The sequence below is a fragment of the Bubalus bubalis genome, chromosome 2 (genome assembly GCF_019923935.1).
Source record: "Bubalus bubalis isolate 160015118507 breed Murrah chromosome 2, NDDB_SH_1, whole genome shotgun sequence".
In the NCBI taxonomy this organism is placed as follows: Eukaryota; Metazoa; Chordata; class Mammalia; order Artiodactyla; family Bovidae; genus Bubalus; species Bubalus bubalis.
In genome coordinates, this window is record NC_059158.1 from 186,264,073 (window position 1) to 186,291,336 (window position 27,264).

At 55.2% G+C, this 27,264-nt stretch overlaps 1 protein-coding gene across 1 annotated transcript in view; it reads right to left on the reverse strand.

Annotated features, from left to right (window-relative positions):
- IGSF21 (immunoglobin superfamily member 21) overlaps positions 1–27,264 on the reverse strand; it is a 281,859-nt gene that overhangs the window by 6,211 nt on the left and 248,384 nt on the right. Inside the window, exons 5-6 of the mRNA XM_025278849.3 lie at positions 9,661–9,776; positions 5,800–6,274 (exon numbers count right to left, since the gene is read on the reverse strand). Coding sequence (XP_025134634.1) covers positions 5,800–6,274; positions 9,661–9,776 — 591 coding nt within the window. The remainder of the gene's footprint in view (positions 1–5,799; positions 6,275–9,660; positions 9,777–27,264) is intronic.

The following is a 27,264-nucleotide window of genomic DNA, read 5'->3' on the forward strand; positions in this document are numbered from 1 at the left end:
GAATAGTGGAGTGGGTTGCCGTTTCCTGCTCCAAGGGATCTTCTCGGCCCAAGCATTGATCCCCCCTCATCTCTTTCATCTCCTTGCACTGGTAAGTGGATTCTTTTTACTACTGAGCCACTTGGGAAGCCTCTCATACACTTGCAGATGGAGATAAATGCAATGTCAGAAAACAAGCAAGGGAAGGAGTTCGAGGGGGCCAAGACGACACCGGGAAAGAGAGTTCAAGTGAAGAGCCTTTGGGTAGAAAATGTGAGCAGAGACCTGAGTGAAGGAGGGGTTCAGATTATCTGGTTATTCCAGGCAGAAAGGAAGGACAGTGCAAAGTCATGGCGGTGGGCCTGAGCTGGGCATGTTCAAGGAAGGGTAAGGAGAACCCTGTGGCAGGAGCAGATGGAGCAGAGGAGAGCGTGAGAGATGAGCTCCGTGGGGTGCGAGTTTACACATGATGCAGTCTGTTTTGGGTTGCTTTGTTTGACTTTCATATATTCTTAAATTGTGATGAAGCTCACAGAAGGGAAATGTGCTGTTCTTAAGAACACAATTTGATAAACCCTACTAAATGTGAACACCTGTGTAACCACTCTCCCAGTCAAATTCGAGAACGTTCCCATCCCCCCCAGAGGTCCTCTGAGACCTCCTCCCAGTGCGTTTCCACCATCCACAGGTAAACGCTGCTCCATTTTCTATCCTCAGAGGTCGCTTCTATGTCCTAGCAGCTCACACAAACGGAATTGTGCGGTGTGTAACTGCCGCACACACATGGAATCGTGCAGTGTGCACACTGCCACACACACACAACGGAATCGTGTGGGGTGCACACTGCCGTGCAATGTTCTGAGCTTCACCCACGTTGTCGGTGTCTTAGGAGTTTATTCCTGTGTTCATGAGAAGTGAACACCCAAGTCTTTGTGTTCAGTCGTGGGTGACTCTGAGACCCCGTGGACTGCAGCCCGCCAGGCTCCTCTGTCCATGGGATTCTCCAGGCAAGAGTACTGGAGTGGGCTGCCGTTGAATCCTCCATGGGCTCTTTCAAACCTAGGGATCGAACCCACGTCTCTTTCGAGTCCTGCACTGGCATGTGGATCCTTTACCACCAGCACCACCTGGGAAGCCCCAAGTCTTCGTGGACGTATTTTTTCCTTTTTCTCGGAGAAGTATTTATGAGTGAAATTGCTGGGTCATAGGGCAGAGAGGAGTCTTCTTATCTTTGTGAGCAGCTACCAGTTTGCAGAGCAGCAGCGCTCTCACACACCCGCACGGCGTGAAGGTTCTTACTGTCCCACATCCTTGCCAGCATCTGGTGCTGTCCATCTTTCTACTGCAGGCGTTTTAGTCGTTGTGAACGGTATCTCACTTAGGTTTTAGTCTTTATTTCCTTAATGATGTTATTTATATACCTTTTTATATGCTGATTGGCCATTTGTATATCCTCTCTTTAAAAATTTGTCATTATTGATCTGTAGTGGTTCTTTATATATTCAAGATATAAATCCTCATCATATATCTGTGTCGAGCGTATTTTCTCTTAGTTTGTAGTTTGCTTTTTCATCTCACCTCATTTCATTTTCTTGAAAGTATCTTCTTAGGAGCAGAAGATCTGAATTTTTATTAAGTCCAATTCACCAATTTTCAAATTTGCATTTAGTGCTTTTTGTGACCTTTTTAAGACATCCTCGCCCACCTCAATGTCACAAAGATATATTCCTGTGTTTTGCCCTAGAAGTTTTTACGATGCTGGGTTTTACATTTAGGTCAGTGACTCATCTCAGATTAATCGTGTGTGTGCAAGGTAGGGGTCGGTTCATCTTTTCCTTAACTGTACCCAGTAGTTCCAGGCCCACGTGTTAAGAAGAGTTCTGTCTTCCCATTGAACAGCCTGGGGGGACCTTTGTCAAAAATCCATTGTATGTGGGTCTATTTCTGGACTGTCTTCTCTTCTATCAATCTGTCTACCATTGCAGGGTTTTGGGTGGGTGTGTATGTGGATTTATATTTTAGATCGGTCAGGGTGGAGGATAGAAAAGGACCCGAGTGGGAGCAGAAAGGCCAGTTTGGGGCTGCTGCACGGATCCAGCGTGAACTGCCGGTGCTTAGATGGGGAGGCTGGACAGGAAACCATGAGGCGGGGTGGTGGTGGGGTCGATTCTGAGGGGGAGCCACCAGGGCGCTCAATAAAGGATCCCCTGCAGAGCAGGTGACCCTGACCCAATTCCTGGGTCGGGAAGATCCGCGGGAGAAGGGAGAGGCCACCCACCCCAGTGTTCTTGGGCTTCCTTGGTGGCTCAGGGGTAAAGAATCTGCCTGCAGTATGGGAGACCTGGGTTCCATCCCTGGGTCAGGAAGATCCCCTGGAGAAGGGAAAGTCTACCCACTCCAGTGTTCTGGCCTGGAGAATTCATGGACTGTATAATCCAGGGGGTCGCAAAGAGTTGGACATGACTGAGTGGCTTTCACTTTCAAGGATGGCTTGGCTGTGGGGTAGGAGGAAAGGGGGGAGAAGTGGGTGACTCCAAGCGTTCTGGTTTGATCAATGGGAAGAAGGTAGTTGCCGTCTCCTGACACGGACTCTAGGAGCACCAGGCCTCTGTCTTCCTGGGGACAGTGGCGTCTGAGCTGAGGGGCATCCCTGATAGGGGGAATACTACAGTCCATAGGGTCACAGAGTCGGACACGATTGAGGCAGCTTGGTGCACACGCACGCACACACACACACACATGCGCGTGCACACACACACACACACACACACACAAAGGGAAAGCACAGGGAGGCGTGCCCCAGCCCTTGCTGGCCTGACCTTTAAAGTCCTGAGCAGCTGATTGGCACGTGTGCCCTGAGGTCATCTCCTGCAGCACACTTTCTCCCCGCCATGGCCAGAGTGCAGGATGCCTTGATCGTGTGACATGCAGACCCTCACTCAGGACCCCTCTGGCTCACACCACCATCCACTGGCCATAATCACTGGCTCCCTGGCTCCTCACCACAGCCACACCAGTGAGCAGTAGGGCGCAGTGGTTAAGAGCATAGCCTCTGGGGTCAGACCTGGCTGGGTGACCCAAGGAGAGCTGCTCCCAGCCGGGTCCCCTCGCTTATAAAATGGGGATATTGATGGTGTCTCTCAGTCACCTCGTAGGGTCCCTGCAAGGAGATCTTGTGGGGAAAGCATCTGGAACAGAGCCCGGTTCCAGGGTACGCCCCACACATACACGAGCTCTTTCCGCTCAGCAGGTCAGGAAATGAGGCTCAGAGTCCCAAGAAGCTTGAGACCCTACCAACTGGCAGTAGTTGAGATGAGACAGGAAGCCAGCCTGAGGGTCTCTTCACTCACGCAGCTTATTTGGCCCCTTCCCCTGGGTGGCCCTGCCGGGTCCCCTAATCCCATGTCCGTCATGTCCACTGCCTGTGAGCGGGCCTTTCTCTTGCTCTGGTGAGGATGATTGGGGGTGCATGTCAAGATGGATCCATGTGGAGGCAGGAACCATCTGGAACCTAGGGCCGGGCAGGCAAGCGCTCTAACATGGCTTGGGTGGGCGTTGGGAAGACTGGGCGCAGCACCGCTCCATCACGGGGATGGAAGCCAGCTGCTCAGAAGCCTCGTCTGCTCTCAACTTTCTCATTCTCTTGGGGTGGGCCAGGGAGCCCTCTCGTGGGAAGCCAAGGCTTCGGTAAGAGAGGCCAGGGGTGGCCTCCACAGATAAAGCCTCCTGATGAGGGGTTGAGGCTGCTCTGACTCCCAGCCTGGAAGTAGACTGTATCTTGCGGACAGGGAGGCTCAAATACAAGAAAGCACTCAGGGAAGGGTGGAGGGTCCAGAGAAACGGGGGGTGGGGCTGCCTGGCAAAGTGGGAAGGCTGGGAGAGGGGTCTGGGCATGCTCTGTGTGGGAGAGACACTGGCGCCCGACACAGGGCCTGCCCACAGCGGGTGCTCGCCGAGTTTCCCTGGCATGAAGAGCAAATGGTACTCACAGGGCAGGTGCCGTGACAGCAGACGCCCGAGGCAGCTCAGTGAGTGGCGGCTAGGGGCAAAACACGCCGGAGCTGCCCCTGCCCCACTCACCGAGGACAGCGCACTTCACCTCGTGGGTCTCAGTTGCCTCCTCTGCGCTATGGGACACTGCTATAGCCCTAACCTCATTCAGTGACCACGGGGGTTAACAATCGGGGTATCTGCTGGGTTTGTACGAGGAAAGCGACAGTCTGTGGTATGCGGTAGGTGTTCAGTAAATGCTAGTTAGCCGTTATGGTCATTTTCTGTGTGGGCAAGTGGCCTCTGGGAATCAAAGGGACTTTTTTATGGGTCCTCAGAGAACTAACCCATAGCCAGCAAGGGTGCCCAGTTCTGGGGCTGGTAGGTTCAGTGGCTGGCATAGGGGGAAGTGGAGAAGGCACTAACAGAATGGCTGGAAATTCCAGCTCTGCTGCTTATAAGTTGGTGGCTCAAAGGAAGGGATCCCACCAAAGCGAGGCTCAGTTTTGCTCACCTGTAAAATGGGCCTGCATGGTAAACTGCCTGTGAAGGGTGGATGAGAGGACCCTGGCATATGTTCCTGGCGCATAATAGGTGTGCATGTACACCTTTCTCTTGGTGTCTGCTGCAGAGTTGCTGCTGGGTTTTCTGGTGGGCCAGCTGAAAGCAGAGATGCCCTTTGGACGCCGCCTGCCACCGCTGCCCGCCGGGCACAGGCTGGGGTCTCAGCCGCCAGCAGTCACTGTTCTCTGTCCCTGTCGTGGGGGGTCCGGGCTGGGGGCTGCGAGTGTTTCCAGGCAACTTCTCAGCACTGGGGGAGCTGCAGGGACAAGCCCAGGCTCCTTAGGCTGCGAGTTGAGCTGCTGGGTGCTGAAAGTCAGGTCCAGAGTGTTGTGGGCAGAGGGGACCAGTACAGGGTCATTGAGGCCATCTCCCTGCCCTACCCCACCCTAGTCAATACAAACGCTGGCTTGAAGGGTCTCATATTTCTAGAGAAGATTCCACACGTTGCTTCTCCTGCCGCTACTAAGCTGGGAGATGGATAAGGGGAAATGGATCAGATCTTAGGGAGCTGCTCTGGGGTGAGGCCAAGCTGGTGCTCTGCGGGAAGAGGAAGCAGGTCCCGGCTGGGGACTAGATTCTCAGGCTGAGCTGACCCTGGGCATCCGGTTCCCTGGTTGAGCCACTTCCCATATCCCTGCAGGTGGCAGGGTTTCCATGGTGCCCAGCCAGAGCGGTGCCCTCCCACAGCGGGTACATTCCCCGCCCCCTGCTGGCCAAGCTTCCATAACTGCTAGCAGTCCTGACCCTGATCCGACCAGCTTGCGACCCGCCACACTCATGATCCGTGTCTGGTAACTCTTCCCTGGGCTCGTGGGTCTCTTATTCAATTGAGAAAACCCCCTTGTTGCCTCCATGTCCTCATCTTTCCCTGACCTGACTCAGCAACCCTATCTTATGAGTCCCAACTCCTGTGTATCCTTCACTTGCACAGCAAACTTCCCTGGGACTGGCACCTTCCACCCATCTTCAACCTTGAAAACCCCCTGTTCCTAACACTGATATAGCAAACTCCCGAGGCTTCCAAAATCCTGGTCCTGTTGGACCAGACTCCCCAGACCTCCCCGTAGCCTCCCATGTCCTCCAACCCAGCTCAGCAAACCTCCCAAAGAGCCTGACCCTGACCTCCGTGCCCGACCCAAACCCCGGCTTGCTCCATCTTCTCCCCATCTCCAGGGTGGCCGGCAGCCCACCGCCCTGTTCCAAGGCTCCCCACTGCCTGGCTCTGCAGGGAGGGGACGCTGCAGAGGGGCTCCCAGCGGGCCTCACCCAGCGTGACCTCGGCCTGCATGGGCATCGACAGCGCTGGGTGCTTGACCTCGCAGCTGAAGAGGGCCTCGTTGTCGATCTGTGGGTTGAGCGTCCAGGTGAGCAGGGCTCGCACCTCCACCGTGCCGTCGCTGCCTGGGGTGTGGCTGTGCCGCAGGAAGTAGACGGGCTCGGAGCTGTGCACCCAGCGGGGGAACTCACGGCTCACCACCGTCTCCGGGATGCTCTCAGTGGTCGGCTGGATGATGCTGCTGGGATCTGGGGTCAGGCTGCGGGAGGGGCGCTCCGTGAAGGGACGCCCGCCCCGGGTCTCAGCGTCCAGCAGGGACAGTGACCTCTGCATCTTGGTCTCATCCAGGTCACGGTGCAGGAGGCTGCGGAAGGGCCTGCTGTCCTGGAGGGGACCAGAGCTGGCCGCCGGCGGCTCCAACAGGGGCACTGCGTCGATGGGTTCCCCGTCTCGCTTGAAATAAACCTGAAATCGCAAGGAAGGTGGGGGGGAAAGATTTGGCACCAGTGACCAGGACCTCCCAAGGGGCTCTCAGAGGGACTGGCTACAGGAGGCCCCTCCTGCTCCTCGTAGCCTTCTGGATGGACCCCGCTCTGCCCCTCCCCCCCCAGCACCCCTAGCGCTCTGAGGCAGCTCGGTTCAATGGGGACACGCAGGCTCTGGTGGCAGAGGCTGAGCCAATGAGCTTCTTTGAGCCTCAGTTTCCTTAGCTGTAAAGGGAATACTGGGGCTTCCCCCGTGGCTCAGCGGTAGAGAATCCTCCTGCAATGCAAGAGTCACAGGAGACGCAGGTTTGAGCCCTGGAAGATCCCCTGGAGGAGAAAATGGCAACCCACTCCAGTATTCTTGCCTGGAGAATCCCATGGACAGAGGAGCCTGGCGGGCTGCAGTACATGGGGTCGCATAGGGCTGGACACGACTGAAGCGACTTTAGCACGAACGCCCACAAAGGGAATACGAACACCTACTTCCTGAGGCTGTTGGATGCTCAGAAACAGTGAGCAAAAACAGGACCCTGGACACAGCCCTTGGCAGCCCTCCCCTAACCCCAGGCTGCAAGGGGGTGGTCCCTGTCTACCTGGAGAGCAAGGCAAGAAGGTAGAGGGGCACCAGAGAGTAAATGAGATGTCAGAGGAGGAAGAGAGGTGTGTGTGTGTGGGAGGGCGCTGGTGCAGGATGGGGCAAAAGCTGGTGTCCTCGCGCTTTCTCTGCTAATAGGGACTTCGAGTTTTGAGAGGCAGCATTTAATTTAATTTGCTGTCTTTTTATTTTGGTACATACGCCAGAGGCCTGTGGGGATTGGGTGTATATTTTTTTTTCAATAAATGAGATAAATAAATCGATGGGAGGCAGGGAGAGGGGAGGCCAGGAAGCAGCTCTGGGGACGCTGGTGGCGGTGGGGAAAGGGAGACGGAGGTGCGGGGAGGAGGGTGTGGGAGGGTGTGTGAAATGTGGGGTGCGCAGAGGCTGTCAGCCTTTATAGCTCCAACGAAGAATCTCTTATGCACATAATAGCCTGCTTTGGGGTTTTTCTTTCTTTTCCTTTTTTTTTTTTTTTGAAAAGTGCTTCAAAAGCAGGTTTGTAATTTAAATCAAAGAATTCTTTCAAGTTCTGACGTCCCAGGCAAACATAAGGTGCCTGGAATGCGGGGAGATGAGGATCTCGCATATATTTGAATTTCGTATTGCTGTGTCTTAAATGGCAGGAGCCAGAGGGCTGGAGCAGGGGTGTGGGGTAGGGAAGGTCTTCTGGCAGCCTCGGGACTGTGAGTAGAATTTTTTGTGTGTGTGCTGTGCAGAAAAGGCGTTTTTCTTTGGGGAAAAAGACCAGCTTGTCTCATTTTAGGGAGGCCAGACCTCCTTATGGGCTCCGAGGGGGAAATCTTGGGACCATGTCCTGCCCTCACCGGTTGCTGGCTTTGAGGCTGCTTTTGGTCTGTGTCCTTGGGGCTGTAAGGTCAGGGGCAGGACCTTATCACAGGCGCACTTTGCTCCCCGCCACAGCCCGCTATGCCTCTGGGCACCTGCTTATTGCCTTGTACCGGTTCTTTCACACCTGTTTACTCCCGTCCCGTCCTGGGCAGCTGGGTCTCCCTGGACTACAGCCTGGGGTGAACTGGCCCAGGTCCCAGGATCACCCTCCATGGATCCCACCTGTGAGACAGTCGAGGGTCTGGAAGGAGAACCACCTCCCCACCTGGGACTCTACTCCCCCTGCCCTTGGCTCCACTCTGCTCAGCCATGTCCAACACTTTGTGACCCCACGGACTGCAGCCCGCCAGGCTCCTCTGTCCGTGGGATTTCCCAGGCAAGAATACTGGAGTGGGTTGCCGTGCCCTCCTCCAGGGGATCTTCCCGACCCAGGGATTGAACGCAGGTCTTCGGCATTGTAGGCGGATTCTTTACCACGTGAGCTACCAGAGAAGCCACTGACTGCAGTCTACGCCTCCTAATCCGTGTGAAACTCACAAGGTCAAACTGGAAGGGGCCTTGGGGGCATGCACCCCGTGGGCTCTTGATACAGTTCAGGGAGCCCCGCGAGCTGTGCTTAGTCACTCAGTTGTGTCCCACTCTTTGTGACCCTGTGGACTGCAGCCCGCCGCGCTTCTGTCCGTGGGGATTCTCCAGGCAAGGATACTGGAGTGGGTAGCTGTGCCCTCCTCCTCCAGGGGAACTTCCCAACCCGGATCAAACCCACATCCCCTGTGACTCCTGCATTGCAGGGGATTCTTTAGCAGCTGAGCCACCAGGGGAGTTTGCAGGGAGCCCTAAGGGTTCCACAGACGAGCCTCAGGACCCATTAGGGCAACTTGCCCTTCCTTCACTTTTAAAGATCTTCTACACGGGGCTTCCATGTATATTTCATTTAGATCAAACAGGTCCTGCTGCTTCTAAAAAAGCTGAAAAGCTGTAATACTGTCCACACTCTAAACCTCCTCAAAAAGCCTGAGAAGCAGAGGGGGGCTTTCCTGCTCAGGGTCACTTGGCACAAGTGACGTCAGGGGCTGGAAGCCAGCTCCCCGGATGCCCTCAGGTCCTACCCTCCCCCCACCCGCTCCACGCTGCGGTGACAGTAACTCAGGAGCTGCACCAGCAGACCTCAGAGGGGGTGCGGTGATGTTTAGTCGCTCAGTCTTACCCGACTCTTGCGACCCCATGGACTGGGGTCGCCAGTCTCCCCTGTCCAAGGGATTCTCCAGGCAAGAATACTGGAGTGGGTTGCCATGCCCTCCTCCAGATTCCCGATGCAGGGATGGAAGCTGCATCTCCTGCATTGCAGGTGGACTTTTTACTGCTGAGCCAGCAGGGAAGCCCCCCTCAAAGTGGGTGGGGTGGGTCTAGTAAGGAGTTGGCCAAAACAGAGAGTCCCCATTTCCTTTCTCCCCCTTTCCTCTCCCCTTCCCTCCTTCGCTCCTTCCTTCCCGCCCTCCGCAGCGGACTTGGAGCTGGAGGGCGACCTTGAGTCCCAGCGCTGTCATGGACACGGTGGGGGCCTCGCTCCACTTCGCTTCCCTTCCCAGGGCCTCATCAGCCTCCGTCCTGTTCAGTTACTGGGGTAGGGGTGTGCTTGAAGCGGGTATCCCCTGAACACCACCCTCACTGCAGCTCAGGGACTTCAGGGTCCAGGAGACGTGGGGGTCCTCCTCACCTCACCAGGAGGCAAGAGAGACTCACGGACATCCGGGTGGGTCAGATGAGTGGGCAGGGTCAGACCAGGCAGACGGAGCAGAGCGCCCCTTTGTGGACAGCGGCCTCTGCCCCTCGCTCTGCAGGTGAGCTCCGTGCTGACACGGCCGCTGGACGAGCCACGCAGGAGGGGACGCAGCAGGGGCGGCTGTAGCGGTACTCACCGTGGGCGCCGGTTTCCCTCCCGACACGATGCAGACCAGCGTGAAGTTCTGGGCTTGGTAACGGCTGAAGGGGGCCGGGGTGTCAGCGGCCACCACCTCAATGGAGGTGGGCGGAGCTATCCAAAGAGAAGCACAGGGAGAGCGAGGCTTCACTGGAAGGTTCAGAAAGAGTTCAGTGATGACCTAGGCCGGGCCAGGTCCTCTGCTAGGTGCGGTGAAAAGTGTGAAAGGGAAGGTCGCTCAGTCACGTCCGACTCTTTGTGACCCCCTGGACTGTAGCCCGCCAGGCTCCTCTGCCCATGGGATTCACTAGACAGGAATACTAGAGTGCATAGCCCTTCCCTTCTCCAGGGGATCGTCCCAACTCAGGGATCGAACCCAGGTCTCCCGCATTGCAGGTGGATTCTTTACCAGCTGAGCCCCCAGGGAAACCCAACAGGTGCTTTGGCAGAGGACAAATGTTGCACAATTCCAGGGGGTCCCCCTGGGATCAACTGCCATGAGAATGATGTCCCTGCTGGGCATACAAAGGAGGGCCCTGCCACCTGGGGCTTACAGCCTGGCGGGGAAGATAACTGGGAATGGAGAGACCACCATGGTCCACTGTGCTCAGGGCATCAGATACCTGGTGTAGCCAAGTGTGCAGGGACCCACCCAGGCCTGAGGAAGTGACCCTGTGCTGTGATCTGAGGAAGCAGCAGTAGGCAGAGGACAAGTGTGGCAGGTGGAAGGAACAGCATGTGCAAAAGCCTCGTGGCAGCTGGCTCAGGGTGGGGGAGGGGGGAGGCGAGGGGAGGGAGAGGCAGGATGCTGTGGTGGGAGGGCAAGGTGGGGGACAAGGTAGCCAGTGGGGCTCGGGAGACCTGCAGGGCACCACCAGTGGGTCACCGCTCACAGCGGTGTGCGGGGGCCGGTTCCCGCCAGCTCCTGAGAGCTGACTGTGACCTTCCTGGGAATTGTGGACCAGTTCTTAAACCGCTGCTAGATTGGAACAGATGGCCCAGTGGGCGTCCTTACACCATGGAAGTCAGCCGCCGCTGCAGTCAGGGCTTCCTTGTTTCTCTCCTTCCCCTGCCCCCTCCCGGGCCCCCACAGAGCAGGTTTACCAGCCCAGCGCTGGTTGTGAGTTTTTCTTTGTCCTGAGAGCAGTAGGGAGCCATTGAAAGCTTCAAACAAGAGCAGAACATGATCTGAGCCTGGAAACACAGAGTGCTATTTAAGCCAGAGAGATGGGTAGCTTAGACCATCGCGACCGCAGAGCGAGAGGGCGACCGCGGAGTGAGAGCAGGTAACGCTGAGAGGTATTTAAAGCCAGTGGTCTGCCCTCTTCCTTCTTTTCCCCCTAAAGTTGGCTTATTTTGTTGGTCCCGCCTCCTGCCAGCTCTCTGCCCTGTCCCCACTGCCCACCACGGGCTGGTTTGCCAAAGCCAGTGCCCCCAGGCACCACGCGACATTGAGAGCTCAAACATGGAGCCAGCGTTTCAGCGAGGTCAGCACCACCTCCATTTCATCCTTGGGCAAATTACCAAAACCGTGAGCCTCAGCTTCCCGATTTGCTAAATGGGACTAATCCTTGGCAGACATATTCGAAGGATGAACCAGTAAATCGCTATGAAAGGGCTCAGTGCATGCTAGGAATTCACTGGTTATAGGATTCCTGCAGTTCATTTCTCCAGCCGCCTTGTCATCCGCAGGACAGGAGCCGGAATCTTAGGCCTTTGCTTAGGAAAGGCTGTCAGTTCTGGCTTCTTGTAGCCTCGGGTCAAGAGCAGTGGGGGGTGCAGAGAAAATGCAGAGGGGCGAGTGTTTCCTTCCTGTAAGGGGTTTTCACTCCAGTTACGTTTAATTAAATCCGATGAACGTTTCCTGACACCTACTAGGTGCCGGGCACGGTGCCAGGTGCTTGCTGTAGGCGCTTGGTGATGAAATGGATATGGCACTTCGAGAGGCTCACAGTCTGGCGGGGGCGACAGGCGCCTGGCAACTCTATTTTAAGGTCTAGTGACATGAAGCCAGGTATGAACCGTTCATTCACTCAGACAGCCACCACGTGCCGTTGCAAGGGAAGCAGAAAAAACAGGAAACACGGGGAGAACAATAGATGGAGAACTGTAATTAAGTGTGAGATGGGAGGAAGCAGATGGGAAGTGGGGTAGGGACTCCAAGCGGGGAGAGATACAGCAGAATGTTTCAATTATCCACACGTCACAGAGCCTGCAATCTAACTTTTCTAGAACTCACTGCAAGCCTGGATTCCACGGCAAGAACCAACCGTGGCCAAAGGTTAGGAGCCAGGAGCTGTTCTAAGCCCTTAACGTGTGTTAACTCATTTAGGCCTCACCATGAGTCTACAGAAAGGGTTTATTTATTCCTGTCTTACCGATGGGGAAACTTAAGGGGTGAAGTGACCTTCTGGGGCTCACAGAGTTTAGATTTGAAACCGGAACTCCCAGACCCCAGGGCTCCAACGCCGTGTGAAACCGCACCACCTCCGTCTTTGGAAAGAAGGAAAGAGCTCGTGTCTGTTGGCGCCTTTAGCCCTGAGTGCACACTTCAGCCATTGCAGACGCTTGTTTACCTGACACGCTCAGTTCTCAAACAGACCTCTAATTGAGATCCCTGGGGGAACTGCTCCTGTGGGTGGCTCTGTTTAACTCAGGTGCCCCCAAAGTTCAAGGGACCATGTCAATTAGAGCTTAGCAAAATTCTCTGGTGGGGCTTCTCCGATAGCTCAGATGATAAAGAGTCCACCTGCAAGGCAGGAGTCATGCATTTGATCCCTGGGTCAGGAAGAGCCCCCGGAGAAGGAAATGGCACTCCAGTGTTCTTGTCTGGGAAATCCCGTGAACAGAGGAGGCTCGTGGGCTACAGTCCATGGGGCTGTGAAAGAGTCGGACAAAACTGAGTGACTAACCAACCAGCAACCAACCAGCATGATTATCTCTGGCCCTGCTTATGGTGGTCTATATGTAGGGATAAGTATACCCTCCAAGAATTCTAGAGGCTCAGAGCTAGACAAGGGGCAGCTTTAAAAATCACTCATTCCTTCTTTCTTTTTCACTGAGCAAGCAGTAATCAGATGCCTAGAAGCTTCCTTACAGGAGGGCTTTGCGGGGTAAATGGGATGATGCTTGCAAGATGCCCAGCACATAGTAAGCCCGCAGTACAGTTGAGCAATTTTAACTGATATCATTTGTATCACGATTATGAAAGAGAGAGTATAGGACAATGGTGACGAGTATGGACCCTAAATCTCACTGTGTGTGTGTGCGAAGTCACTTCAGTTGTATCTGACTCTGGGCAACCCTATGGACCGTAGCCCGCCGGGCTCCTCTGTCCATGGGGTTCTCCAGGCGAGAATACTGGAGTGGGTTGCCATGCCCTCCTCCAGGGGATCTTCCTGACTCAGGGATCAAACCCACGTCTCTTGTGTCTCCTGCGTTGGCAGGAGGGTCTTTACCACTAGCGCCACCTGGGAAGCCCCTAGATCACACTACCCAGGGTTCAAAGACCAGCTGGTACCACTTCCAGCTATGTGACCTTGGGCAAGATATTCAGCCTCTCTGAACCTGTTTCCTTACCTGCAAAATGGAATTATCGAGTGCTGAGAATTCAGTAAAGTAGTACCTTGGGACTTCCCTGGTGGGTGGTTAAGAATCCACCTTGCAGTGTAAGGAATGTGGGTCTGATCCCTGGTCAGGGAACTAAGATCCCACCTGCCGTGGAGCAACCAACTCTGGGGGCCACAACCAGAGGGTCTGTGCTCAACCAAGATCCTGTGTGAAGCAATGAAAATTCCAACTGAGACCCAACACAGCCAAATAAATAAATAAGAAAGTGGTGCCTGAAAGCATATTGAAAGTGCATGTCAGATGCATTTATCAGAAGGATGTATTAATGTTCTTTCTTTGAGGCCCGTTGCTACTGTCTGGGAGAATAAAATTTCTGCCTTTGGGGGTGTTCACAGTTTAGTGAGGAGGCCAGACGGTGCCCTGGACCTGTGCTGCGCAGTACAGTGGCCGCCCAGCCTCTGCGGCTATTAAGCACTTGGAATGTGGCTTTCCCACGATCCTATGTGCTGTGAGCGTAACATACACACTGAATCTGGAAGATAATTTTTTTTAAAAAAAGCACCTTAAGTATATCATGAATATTTTTATGCTGGTTACTTCCTGAAATAATACAAGCGATATTGGATTTAATAAATATGCTATGCCAGTGCATTCTCACTTTTCAAGGCTTTTCTTAATGTGGTCCTGAGAAAACTTGCAATTAAAGGCAGATTTCTATTGGTGAGCGCTGGTCTTCCATTTTACAGATTAGCACAACTGAGGCCAGACAGCGGGAGAGATTTGCCTATAGTCATGCCGTCAGTCGGTGGCAGTGCCTGGGCTGGCAGCTAGGCCCTCCAGATCCTGTCCAGGGTTCTCTGCACAGCACGGATGCCCCCTCCCCCAACACACACACACACACACACTCTGCAGATCTGCACCCAAGTCACGCACACCACCCACACACACCCTGATTGGGAGCCGTGTTCCTGTGTCTTGTTATGCTTCTGAGCAGGTGTTAGCCACATGTACAGTTAATCAAGCTCTTGAGACAGTGGATTTCCGTGGTGCGGACGATGGCACAGCAGAGCTGCTCACGTCAGCGTGGAGGCCCAGGCTTCCCACCGTCTCCGTCGAAGCGTCCCTCCGTCGCCGTGTCCTGGGAGAGTGTCACGCTGCCTCTTGCCCGTTGCCGCCCACCAGCGGGCCCTGAGTGCAGGCGGTCGGTCGGCGAGCAGTCTCCGCCGGGAGTCCTTGGTGGCCTTGGGGCGCTTCACTCCGCGTGTCGCCGTCGCCCTCTTCCTGGCATCTTCTCTTCCCTTCCCTTGACTGTGCTCAGCGCTCTCACTTCCACAAACGGCTGCTCCCTGGGCTCTCAGTCTGGAGCCTCCCTTCAGCTTACTCTTCCCCGACCACTTCCACGCCCCTATCTCTGTCTCTGTGTCCCTCTCCACCTCCTCCTCCAACCCCACTCTCACCCCCAGCCCAGCTCCGTCTCTCTTCCTTCTCCACCCGCCTCCCATTCCCTTTTCCATCCGAGCTCCATTTCTCTCCCCCACCCCCATCTCCAGTCCATCTCTGTGCGCACCCTCATGTCTGTCTCCATCACTCCCCTCCTCCAATCCCAGCCTCCTCTCCCTGCTCGCAATCCCCAGCCCTGCTACAGTCTCTGACCAAGGTCAAGGTGAGTGGTCCTCTTCTGGCTCTGTGCCTGGAATAGATCCCATGGACCCAGGAACAGCGGCAGTCCCAGGCATAAGTATCCCGGACAACAACGATCCCAAATTCAAAGCCGGGCCGCAGAATGAGCAGGACAGAGCAAGACCACCTGGCTATGATGCGGGTGCATATAATGGCGAAGAGTCCTCCGCAAAGACCGCTGGATCTCCGATGGCGCCCTCCTCTGCAGCAGTGGCCCCTGTGCTCACTCTAGGTGCCTCGCTCCTGTGGGCTCTGAGAGGGGCCTCAAGGACGTCTGTGCTACTAGCAAGGCTCTCCGGGGTGAGGGGAAGGCGGACACTGTGCCCCTGAAATGGCCCTCCTCAGAGACACTGAGCAGGTAGGTCCATGTGGCCTGAGCAAGGGAGAAATACGGGCTTCCCAGGTGGCCCCGATGGTAAAGAATCCACCCACCAATGCAGGAGATGTGGGTTCCATTCCTGCGTCATGAAGCTCCCCTGGAGAAGGAAATGGCAACCCACTCCAGTATTCTTGCCTGGAGAGTTCTATGGACAGAGGAGTCTGGTGGGGAGGGGGCTACAGTCTATGGGGTCAGAAAGAGCTGGACGCGACTGAACGACTAAGCACACACAGGGGAGAAACCGTCGTCAGCAGTGGTTGTACCAGTAAGAGACTGGACGTAGGCAGAGCTTATGTCTGAATTTACAAGCCACATGGACAGACCATGTCACTTGGGTCATCCCGGCCCTGCGTGTGAGAAAGAGGCCCCCGGTTCTATGAGTTCACCATCATGGTCAGACACCACCTCAGAGCTCCCCTGACTCCACTACCCCCGAGTCAAGCCAGGAGACTTCCCAGTTAATTTTTGACTTTGCCTTAAGAAGAGAGAATTCCTGCTAGAAGTTTCTTCTACTGATTTTGTCCAGCACCCAGGAAGGCAAAGCAGCTCTGGATGCAGCAGCCACACAGCATGGCAGGCCCTATTCCAGTCTGTCAGTGGGGGCAGAAGTGGAAATTATTTTAGACTCGACCGTTAACATCAATACAGTGAGGCAATGGTCGGTGATCAGTTTTATGAAATTAACTCTGAAATATTGCCTGTCTTTCTCTTGAAAGCAGAACTTTGTTTCGGTCATCGTAACTCACTTTGCAGATAATGTGATGGCTCTTAGCTCTGTAAATCATCTGTGACTTTTGCAATTCGGGAACACAAACCTGTTCTGATAGAAACCCCAGCAGGCCTGAGTCTTTAACTGTATCTCAGTTCAGTTCAGTTCAGTCGCTCAGTCGTGTCCGACTCTTTGCGACCCCATGAATCGCAGCACGCCAGGGCTCCCTGTCCATCACCAACTCCCGGAGTTCACTCAGACTCACGTCCATCGAGTCAGTGATGCCATCCAGCCATCTCATCCTCTGTCGTTGCCTTCTCCTCCTGCCCCCAATCCCTCCTAGCATCAGAGTCTTTTCCAGTGAGTCAACTCTTCGCATGAGGTGGCCAAAGTACTGGAGTTTCAGCTTTAGCATCATTCCTTCCAAAGAAATCCCAGGGCTGATCTCCTTCAGAATGGACTGGTTGGATCTCCTTGCAGTCCAAGGGACTCTCAAGAGTCTTCTCCAACACCTCAGTTCAAAAGCATCAATTCTTCGGGGCTCAGCTTTCTTCACACTCCAACTCTCACATCCATACATGACCACAGGAAAAACCATAGCCTTGACTAGACAGACGTTTGTTGGCAAAGTAATGTCTCTGCTCTTCAATATGTATCTAGGTTGGTCATAACTATCTAGTGAAGTTAAATTCTCTCTGTACCATGAAGCTCCCCCTAAACTCCCCCTAGGGAACCAGCTTAGACAGAGTCAGGCCAAGGTTTCAGCCCATGTTCTGTTACCAATATCCCACGGGACTTTGGGCAAATCAGTTGACCCACTTGGGCATCAGCCTTCCTATCTATAAAGTGGGTTCAATAAAATACATCCTGTCAAACTTTCAGCTTCGAAGATTTTGAGAGAAGCAGCAAATGAGAATACAGAGAGAAACCTTCTACAAGAATGGCCAAGTACTACACAGACAGAAGGCGATCCTTTGTATCACCTGTTCAATTGCCCTCACTTCTCCCTGCGCTGGGAGGGACGCGTAGGGGAGTTTCTTCTCCCTCCCAAGACTGGCTATGGTCTCTGGAGGAAGGGAGAGTCTCTGCTGTTCCTTGGGTATCACTCTAAATTGGTCTGAGCACACTCCTGCTCTGGGTGTCATTTATCAAGGGGCGGTAATCAATTAGATTTTGGGGACGAGTGGGAGGGGGAAAAGACAAGTTCAAAATTATATTATTTGCAAAAATCCATTCTTTCTCCCTCAGCATGCCTGCTCTATTGACTGCCCTGTTTTTCAATCAGCTCCCAGTCTTTATACCATATTTTTTTTAAAAAGAAAGAAAACCACTCTCTCAATATAAAAGTGCTCATGAATATAAATATTCCTCGTTCCTATTTTCTTTCTTTCTCTCACTTTTCTTTTCTTTTTTTGGCCCCACCTCTCTGTGCCTTTCCCATCCTCTCTGCAGTCTCTCTCTGCTTCTTCAAGATGGTGCTCAAAAGAGCGTCTCCTCCAGGAAGCCTTCTCTGTTCCAGCCGCACCAAACTGCCCAGGGTTCCTTGCCCTGCTCACCTACCCTGTGCCCTGCACATGCTGGTCCTTCTGCTGGTTAACTCTGCTTCATCCTTCAGGTCTGGGCTTAGGTTGCCTCCTCCAAGCAGCCTTCCAGGACTTTGCCAGACTGAATTCCTGGAGCATCCTGTTTTTGACACCCCCCTGGGTGCTTATCATTCTGTTCCAGGCCCATGTCTGTTTCTCCACTAGGCTGTGTACTTTCTGAAGCCTAGAACTTTGTCTTTAACCTCAGAGCTAATACAAGCCTGCCACACAGGCATTCAGTTTCAACTCCTGTTTGCTTTCTTCCTTCATCTGCTTCTCCTAATACAAACAAGCACTTGGCCCCTGGAAGGAATCCCACAAGACCTCGCGATGCCGTGGGCCCTGCCCCCACCTCTAGCTTTGTCTTGACCCTCCCCTCAACACCATGCTCCAAACGTCCTGAGACTTTTTTGGTCCATAAACACCCTAAGCACATTTCAACCCTAGGGCCTTTGCCTCTGCTGCTGCCTTTGCCTGAAGTCTTCCTCTCAGCTGTGTGCAAGGTTGCGTCCTGCTTATCTTTCAAGTCTCAGCTCGAATGCCACCTCCCAGCCCAAGCGAGGTGCTGCTTCTGTTACCCGTTGCAGCACTTGTCATTTCTTCATGGAGCGCATCATGAGGCGCAGTTATTTCATATATTAGTTCACACACTTGTCTTTTCCCAACACCCCCCACTAGAACGTAAGCACCGTGAGGACAGAAATTGTCCTGCCGCAACCCCAGGGCCTGAAGCAGGGGTTTACTCTGCACACATCTGTCAAATGAATGAGCGGGGAGGAGGGATGTAGGTGTCCCGCCCTCCACGCCCGATTCAGGACTGAAATCCCAGCCACGTCTGCGCCCCTCTTTCCCAGCAGAAGCCTGACGAAGCAAGAAGCCACCAGCAGGAGGGGGACTCCAGCGAGAAAAAGAGAGAAGAGGAAGCACAACTCTTCGGTTTATGGGAAAATTAAATATTGAACTGAGTAGTAATGGCAGCCAAGGGGAAAAAATACTGACAAAAAGCCCCCAAATGGAGCCGCCGTCAGTGACGGGAGAGAGGAACACAGCGTCTGTACTCCTACGAGCTGCAATGGGGCCGTTTATGTGGCAGCTGCTGAGCCGAGTCGCAGCCCCCAACCCTGGGAGCAGGCGGGAGCCCATGTGTGGATGTGCTGGGAATCCGGGGCCTGGGTCGCTGGCGGGGTCGGCGGCCACGGCCCAGAGCCTCCCTGCCTGGAGATGGGGGCCTTTCCGAGTGGAGTGGGGCCACAAGGCCCCCAGTGGCTGCGGGCACAACCCATCCACCCGCCTTCCTCTCTGCAGAGACCCGCTGCCGGCACTGCTCACCTGCCTTGCCCCTCCCCTGCCAGCTGCGTGCTTTCCAAGTGGTGGGAGATGAAATTAACAGCCCCACTGGAGGCTCTGGCTGGCTGCTCTGGGGGAGGGGTGGCACGGCCTGGGAGGCGGTGGATCGGTGAGGCTGGGCAGAGAGGGGCCCGACTCGGGCCACTGCTGAGGGAGAAATAAAATCCCACGTGTGCCTGTGCACACACACGGACACATATATGCACATAAACACACACACAAAACACGCACATAATCACACACAGACACACGTGTGCATATACACAGACACACACACGTGCATATACACAGACACACACACGTGCATATACACAGACACACACAAACGCACACATAGGCAAACACACACACACATATGCATATACACAGATACACACACAAACACATACACACACACACAAAACACGATGCATATACACAGATACACAAACAAACACATAAACACACACAAAACATGCACATAAACACACACACATGTGCACATACACAGACACACACAGAAACGCACACATACGCAAACACATACACACATACACATATACACAGATACACACACAAACACATACACACACACACAAAACACAATGCATATACACAGATACACAAACAAAACATAAACACACACACACAAAACATGCACATAAACACACAGACACACACACACATGTGCATATACACAGACACAGAAACGCACACATACGCAAACACACACATACACATATGCATATACACAGATACACACACAAACACATACACACACACATATATCTGCACGTGTGTGCTGTGTGCTAAGTCGCTTCAGTCGTGTCCGACTCTTTTCGACCCCATGGACTGTAGCCCGCCAGGCTCCTCTGTCCATGGGATTCTCCAGGCAAGAATAGTGGAGCGGGTTGCCATTGCCTCCTCCAGGGGATCTTCCTGCCCCAGGGATCAAGCCTGCGCCTCTTATGTCTCCTACGTTGCAGGGGGGTTCTTTACCAGTAGCTCAACCAGGAAAGCCCCATGTACACATACACACATATGCATAACACAGACACAACACACATATATGCACACACACACACCCACCCCCCCAAAAGGGTAGTGGGGAGGCCAGGACACAGGTCTTGCCGTTGGATCTGCGTTTCACGCTTGTGCTACTTGGTACCGATGCCTTTAACCCAGACGTTCTCGAAGTGTGTTTTGAGAACTGCCCCCGCCCCACCATGCCATTGCAACTTATGTGGCAATAGAGTGAATGTGTTCAGGCCCATGATAGGTGCCATTTGGGCAGAGATGAAGTCTATGGGGTGTGACAGGAGCCCATTTTAAACAGCAGCAAGGCTGGCTGCGTGGGGGATGTTTCCAGTGTATCCCAGAGGTATGTATTACACACATGGGCGATTTCACCAGGTTGTATCGTTGTAGTTTTATTAAAGAAGACTCTGGAAGCCTGCGGAAGCCTGGGGAGGCCTTGGCAAGAGGGCAAGCATATTTGAGGTCTGGCCTGTGGCAGTGGCACTCAGCGCAAGTTCTTCTGTTCAAGTTCAACTTCAAGTTCAGGCCATTCCATTAACCACCACCCGTCAAGCCTCTGAGAACAACGGGCTGGAGCCTGGAGATTCTGGGTGGGTCTCAAGTCCTCTTCCCCAGCCTGGGAAGGCCTGTGTCCCTTCCAACAGAGCTGTGTCCCCGTGAGCATCAGTCACCGTGTTTGGAGACTTGGAACAGGGCTCGTCCCTGGCCCTCCCCACCCCGCACTGGGGCCACTTGGCCCCGGGTCGCAGGTCCTCTGCTTACAGGCAGTGGGTCCCCTGGGCAGGTGCTGGTTTCCTGGGCCTCCCGCATAAGGTGAGGGTGACGTTAGCGCCTTCCTGCGGGCGCCTGTGGGGGCTGAAGCACTTGGCCACCAGCCTCCCAGCAGAGCCCCCAGCCCCCCAAATCCCCAGCTCAAAGCCCTCCCTTCCAGCGGGAGATTTCCCAGAGGGCTCTGCAGACAGAGTCTTTCCAGTCCCGTCAGCATTTTAGGATTGATTTCCTGAGTCAGAGGGCAAGTAAATCGTTCTTGCTGCTTGAGTCTCATAAAGCGATTTCCAGGGGAGGCGAGGGTGAAGGGGAGGGGAAGGGCTGTGCAGAAGGGGCATTTTGTGCGAAGAGGATTGTGTGTTTTATTTTTCCTCCTTGACATTTTACTATGAAAATATTCAAGCCTATCAAAAAGCGCAAGTGACTGTACAATGAACACTCATGAGGCCATCACCCAGGTTTGTCGATGAACACTTATTTCTACCGGCTCTATCACACACCTATCTGATTGCGTCTTTTCCAAGAGCGGGGCGAGGCAGAGCCAAGCTCTTTCCTAGCAGGGCTCCAACTCCTGGCCAGGGTGGGGTGGCCTGATCTGGGAGTGGCTGCGTCCTGGAGTTCCAGCCCCCGCAGCCTCTCCCCTGGCCCTTCACGGCCCTTGTGGCCTGGGCCACCGTCCCACCTCTGAGCTCCCTGTGCTCATCTCCAGCCTGGTCAGCTCCGGCCTTGGTTCTCTCACTTGTGAGATGGGCATCACACAGGACCTGTCTCACAGGGCTTACATTTGCGGCAGGCTTTGCAGGATGCCCGGTATCTGCTAAGCCCCTGCCTCCACTGGCCACCAGACTTATGAACAGTGACCTCCATCTCTGGTCGGACCAGCGTCTGGGCTTTGCCGACCCTGCATGCATCACCGAGGAAACCTCAGCAAGCAGGGGCTGTGCTGATGTTTGCCGGGGTGATGGGGGGCACAGGTTTGCCCAGGGAGCACCCTCTTCTGAGCCCTGATTCCAGGCCCAAGGGGTCCTGAGTTACGCGGCAGGTGGGAGGCCCCTGACCATCATCATGGCTCATCTGAGGCAGGGTCCATGCTGAATGCTTTAACGCATCAGAGCCTCGCAGAACCCAGAAGTAGGAATTATGATCTCCATTTTCAGAGGCACTAGTTCATGGCTACTCAGCCACTAAGGACCAAGGTTACGGCTTGAACCCAGGTCTGGCTTGAGCCCCCAGCCCGGCCTTGCTTCTCCCCTGCTGTGGGGTCTGTCTCAGGGCCTCGGTTTCCTCTGTGGTCAGGTGAAGGGGCTGGCCTAGGTGGGTCCTAAAGCCTCCTCCAGTTCACAAAGCCTGTGGCTCTATGTGGGGAGCCCCAAGGGAGCGGCCGGAGGGTTCACAGCTGGAGAGGAGGAAGGCCATCCTGACCAGCCATCACACGGCAGGGTGGGTCAGCTGGGCAGGGCCCAAGCTCTCCCTGACGGGGAGCTTCAGGAGTTGGGGTGTCTCCACTCGTGGGCCTGGGATCCAGGGAGACCCAGCTGAGAGGCACGGCTGGCCGGAGCTCCTCAGTGAAGACTGTCTCCACTCTCAGCCCTGCTCCCACGTCCCGCGGCTGCCACAGGGAGCATCCCAGGCCTGCGCCGGCGGCCCCGGCATCCCTGGACAGACGTCACCGGAGTCAGGGCCCTGCCCTCGCCTCACAGACGCAGCCCAGGCACAGAGGGCAGACAGGGCCCACGACAGCTTGGCAAGTGAGAAGGCTTTCCCAGGAGGCCCTCACGTCTCCTCTCCCTGCTCCTGCAGGGACCAGGCACAGCAGCTGGCCGCGTGTGGGCTCGGGAGTCAGCCTGCCTGCGTTCCATTCCTGGCTCCGCTGCCTCTTAGCGGGGTGGCCTTGGCAAGTCCCTTACCCTCTCTGTGCCTCTTTTCTCCATGTCTCTTTGGCAGAGTCCTGGTGAGCAGTGTGTGAAGCGGTGGTCCCCAACTTTTTCGGCATGGGGCCGGTTTTCCCACGGACCAGGGAGGTGAGGATCGTTTCAGGGTGATTCTCAGAAGGAGCGCGCACCCTAGGTCCCTGACAGTCACGACTCACAGTAGGGTTCACGCTCCTGTGAGAGCCCACGGCCACCACTGGTCTGACAGGGGCGGGACTCGGGAGGCCATGCGCGTGGTGGGGAGCAGCTGTAGAGACAGATGCAGCTGTGCCTGCTCGGTGCTGCTGACCTGCGTGCAGCCCGGATCCTAGCAGGCCACGGGGGCCGCCGTGAAGCGTTTAGACCCTGGCCTGGCGCCGGCGAGCGCTGAGCAGGTGCCAGCTGTGCGTCACTGTGGCCGTCTTTCCCGCATCTTACTCCCGGCTCCTTCCTTGGGGTCCGGCCGCACAGGAGTGCCCCACACTTGCCAGGCGTCCCTGCTCCCACACCGTCGCCTCCAGAGCTCCTGCGGCCAGAAATGCCCCCTGGCCTGTCTGCCCCAGCTCCACACCGCCTTGTCCCCGAAGCTTCCAGATGCCACCCCCTGGAGGAACGCCCCCTTCCTGGGGGCTCCCGCACCCCTCACCTCGCAACCTAGTCCTCCCCCATCTCCTCATCTGCTGGAATCTTGGAAACCTGTGACCTTCTCTGTCTCCCTCATCATTCGGGGGCTCCTTCAGAGCAAACACTGGGCCTTACGTCCTTCTCATTATCCCCAGAGCCTAGAGATGAGGTTGGGCTCTGGAGTCAGAGGGAAGGGCTGAGAATCTCTTCCGTGGTCACTTGCTAGTCGTGCAGTCTTGGGCCATTTGCTTCATCTCTCTGAGCCTCAGTTTCCTCTTCTGTACAATGGGCATAACCACAACCACTCTCTCACCCCCTGATGATTAAACAAGAAAATGCTCATAAGGAACTTAGCACAATCCTGGCGCAAAACAAGCTGTCCGTCCGTGTTAGCTTTTGCCACTAAGATGATCCGCTGTGACGATTTTCACTCCTAGAGCGAGGGAGGTGACCCTGCCTCCTTATGTGCAGACGGGGAGACTGAGTCCAGGGGCTCACTGCGGGAGCGCGGACTCCCAGGCCAAGCACACGTGCGGCATGGTCCCGGAAGTGAGGCGGTGGGATCGCCTCCCTCACCCCAGGAAGCTCTACAGGCAGCGGACGCGTCCAGGGCTGGCTCACCGCTTCCCAGGCCGCCCCGGCCCCCTCCCCCGGCTCCTGCTACAGCTCTGTTAACACCTGTAACTTCAGCCTTGCGCTTGTTCCTTAAATCACCGGGCCTGAGGCACTACCATTTCGCTGGCCACATATCACTTGTAATTAAGGGGCCTGTCCCAGGCAGGGGAGGTCTACCTTCTGCCAGAAACACTAAATCCAGCTCCCAGGGGGTGAAAAGGATAAAGCATTGCGTGGGCCTCACACTTGTCAAGGTTTAATGACACACCTGCAGGCCTGCTCTGGTGGGCTCACGAGGCTAGAGTCGAACTGGGTGGACAGTAGGTGGAGAGAGGCCAGATCTGTGAGATGCAGAAGGTCCGGGATGCTGGTGAGAGCCTTGGGGGACTGCAGCCACCTGCCTGACAATTTCCGGGAACAGATGAACCTCTAGCTCAGCTTAGGGGGGCACAGCAGGCTATTCTGTTCGAGGCTATAAAGAAGCTCCCCAGCCAGGCAGCCTGGGTTTGGAAGCCCAGCACTGCCGCTCACTTGCTGTGTGACCTTGGGTGAGTTACTTAACCTCTCTGGGCTGCAGTTGCCTCGTTTATAAAAAGAGAGTGCTGGAAGTACCTACCTCCTAGAGCTGTGAAGAGTAAATCAATTTATAAAGTGCTTGAAGCTATAGTTGCTTCCTTGTAACTGCAAAATTCATCACTAATATCGTATGTCCCAGGGCTCCCCTGGTGGCTCAGACAGTCAAGAATCTGCGTGATCCCTGGGTCGGGAAGATCCTCTGGAGGAGGGCAAGGTAACCCACTCCAGTATTCTTGCCTGGAGAATTCATGGACAGAGGAGCCTAGTGGGCTATCGACCATGGGGTCCCAAAGAGTCGGACACGACTGAGTGACTAGCAGCAGCAGCGTATGTCCTGGCCATCCCGTATTAAGATGGCTCGTGGTCCTTCCTCCACAGCAGGCACATAATAGGGGCTTATAAATATTGGTTGAATCAAGGACCTGTAAGTGTGAAGAATGAATGAGCAAATGGCCTGTGCATTTCCCTCACAGAAGGGCTGGTGACGTCGCCCTGTGGTCCCAGGGACAAGACGCACAAAACAGTGCCTGCTGCTTGACTAAGCCGTCTCCTCCTTCCAGCCGTGATCATGCTCAGAGGGGTTATGCAGCTGTCCCTTTGTGCCTCTAAGGGCCTTGTCTCCTCCCCAGCTCAGGGCCTCCCGTCCCCACGGAGGGAAAGAGAGTGCTAATCAGAGAAGCCTCAGGTTCCGCTTCTAGGCTTCCCTTTATGCGCAGACTCGGTTTTCTCTGCTGTAAAATGGAGACGCTGATCTTGCTGAATTACCAGATGCCTAGGAGGAGCGGCTGAGAGAGCAGCCCAAGTATCCCACACTGTCTTATTGAGAGGAGGCCTGGAATCTGGCCGAGGCCTGGGCGGCTGCCATGTGGCCCCACATCACAGGGGGTAATGTCACCCTGTCTTCCCTGCAGCCTTGTGTCGTGGAAAACTCGGGGGTTCTTCCTTTCAGCAGACCTGAGCTCAGATCCCAGCCCACTCACAGTTGTGTGACATCAGGCAAATGCCCTGCCCTCTCTGATCCAGCTGTAGTTTGCCCCCCCTAACTGAGACAGCATAGGGTCATCTGAGGATGCGTAGACTAGGGGAGGACTGGGGAGCTAACAGGCTGTGCTGGGCCTGCCGCTGAGTTCACAGTGGGCTGCGGTCAGCAGGGCTGCGCTCAAAGAGGCAGGGACAGAGGATTCTGGAAGCCAGTCCAGGAATCAGTCAGCAGGCTCTGGCCTTCGAGGCTAAGGCTGGGAAGTGACCGTCCTTGATGCATGACCCAGCCCAGTTAACTCCAAAGTGCTCCTCTGAGCCCCAGACCCATCTGTTCAGCCCCTCTCTGAACGAGCTCTCAGCCGCTGACCTCAGCTGGCTGGGGGCCCGTGGGTGGGCAGGTGGGCAGAGTGAGCAGCCTCTCTCCCAGTCCCCGGCCAGGTCCAGGCACTCAAGACGGCAGTGCTCAGTCTCTGAATAGCCTCCATGTCCATTCTGGAAGATCCTGGCCGCTCCAGCCTCGATCCTCTGGGCTGCGCCCTCCCTCTGGCAGCCAAGCCCAGCCAGCTGCCTCAGCCTCCCTGCTGCCCGTCCAGAAGCTCTGACTGGTGGGGAGAAGGCCTGCAGAGGCCCTGAGGACAGCAGCCCTGTCCACGCCACTCCAGTGGCCCCTTTTCCACAGCTGCTGTCTGCTGAGGGCAGGCGCGCGGTTTCACTGGCACCTTCTCCGGAGAGCACCTCCAGCCCAGGCCAGGTCGCGTCACGTCCTCTGCATCTGCTCCCAGCTTTCCAATCGGTTCCGTGACCTGCAGCTTCTGTCTAAAGATGCCTGGCATGTCCAGCCTCTTCTGCATGAGCCCTGGGCTGGCTTTTGCCAAATCTCCCCTCCAAGCTGCCCCCCCACCTCCAGAACCTACCAGCAGGTCAGGCTAAGCGTCATCGTCCTTATGCCGCACAACAGCCCTAGGAAGGGGGAGCTTTCATTATTCCCCAATGGGAACCTTCGTCACCCCCAGTTCCCAGATGGGGAAACTGAGGCTGGGAGAGGAAAAGTCATGGCAAGATTGCATAACGGGTGGGACTGGACTCAGGGTGCTGGGTCAGTCCCTCCCAGATCTCCTTCACCAGGGGCCAGGGTGAGAGGCCACAGTCCTCACTGCCGGGCTTATAGAGCTCCCACTGGGCTGATGTCACGTCCCACATCTCTGACCCTGTTCCCTGGCCCCACGGACATTTCCAGGGTGAAAGTTAAGGCAAAATGGGTGAGAAGAATGACTACCCTTTCCACGAATGCTCACCACTATGAGCTTGGGACACAAGCCTTTACATACCGTAGCCCAGCAGGGAAGGCGCTACTGCTATCCCCATTTAGCAGATAGGAAAACTGAGGCTCAAGGAGATTAAATAGCCTGTCGGTGTAGATAGCGGTTAGTCCTCTAACCCACAGCTTCTGGAGCCAGCCTGCCTGGGCTTGAGTCCCAGTTGTAGCCTTGCTGGACCTGTGCCCTTGGACGATTCTTAGCTTCTCCATTCTCACATGTGTAAAACAGGGAGAAAACAGAAGACCCTCCCCGAGAGGGCTGCTCTGATAAACGCGCGAGCAGGTGTAAAGCAGGGCCTTGCCTGGCGTCTCGCTGCTGCTGTTGAGTCTCTCAGGCTCGTCTGACTCCTTTGCGCCCTGGAGCTATAGCCTGCCAGGCTCCGCTGTTCGTGGGCTCTCCCAGGGAAGAATACTGGGGTGTAGTAAATGCTCGATTAACACTTCCCGCTCCTATGACTCATAGTTGCAGAGCTGGGTTTCAAATTCACGGCTGAATCCAAGGCCCGTACCCTTGACCACCCGTCG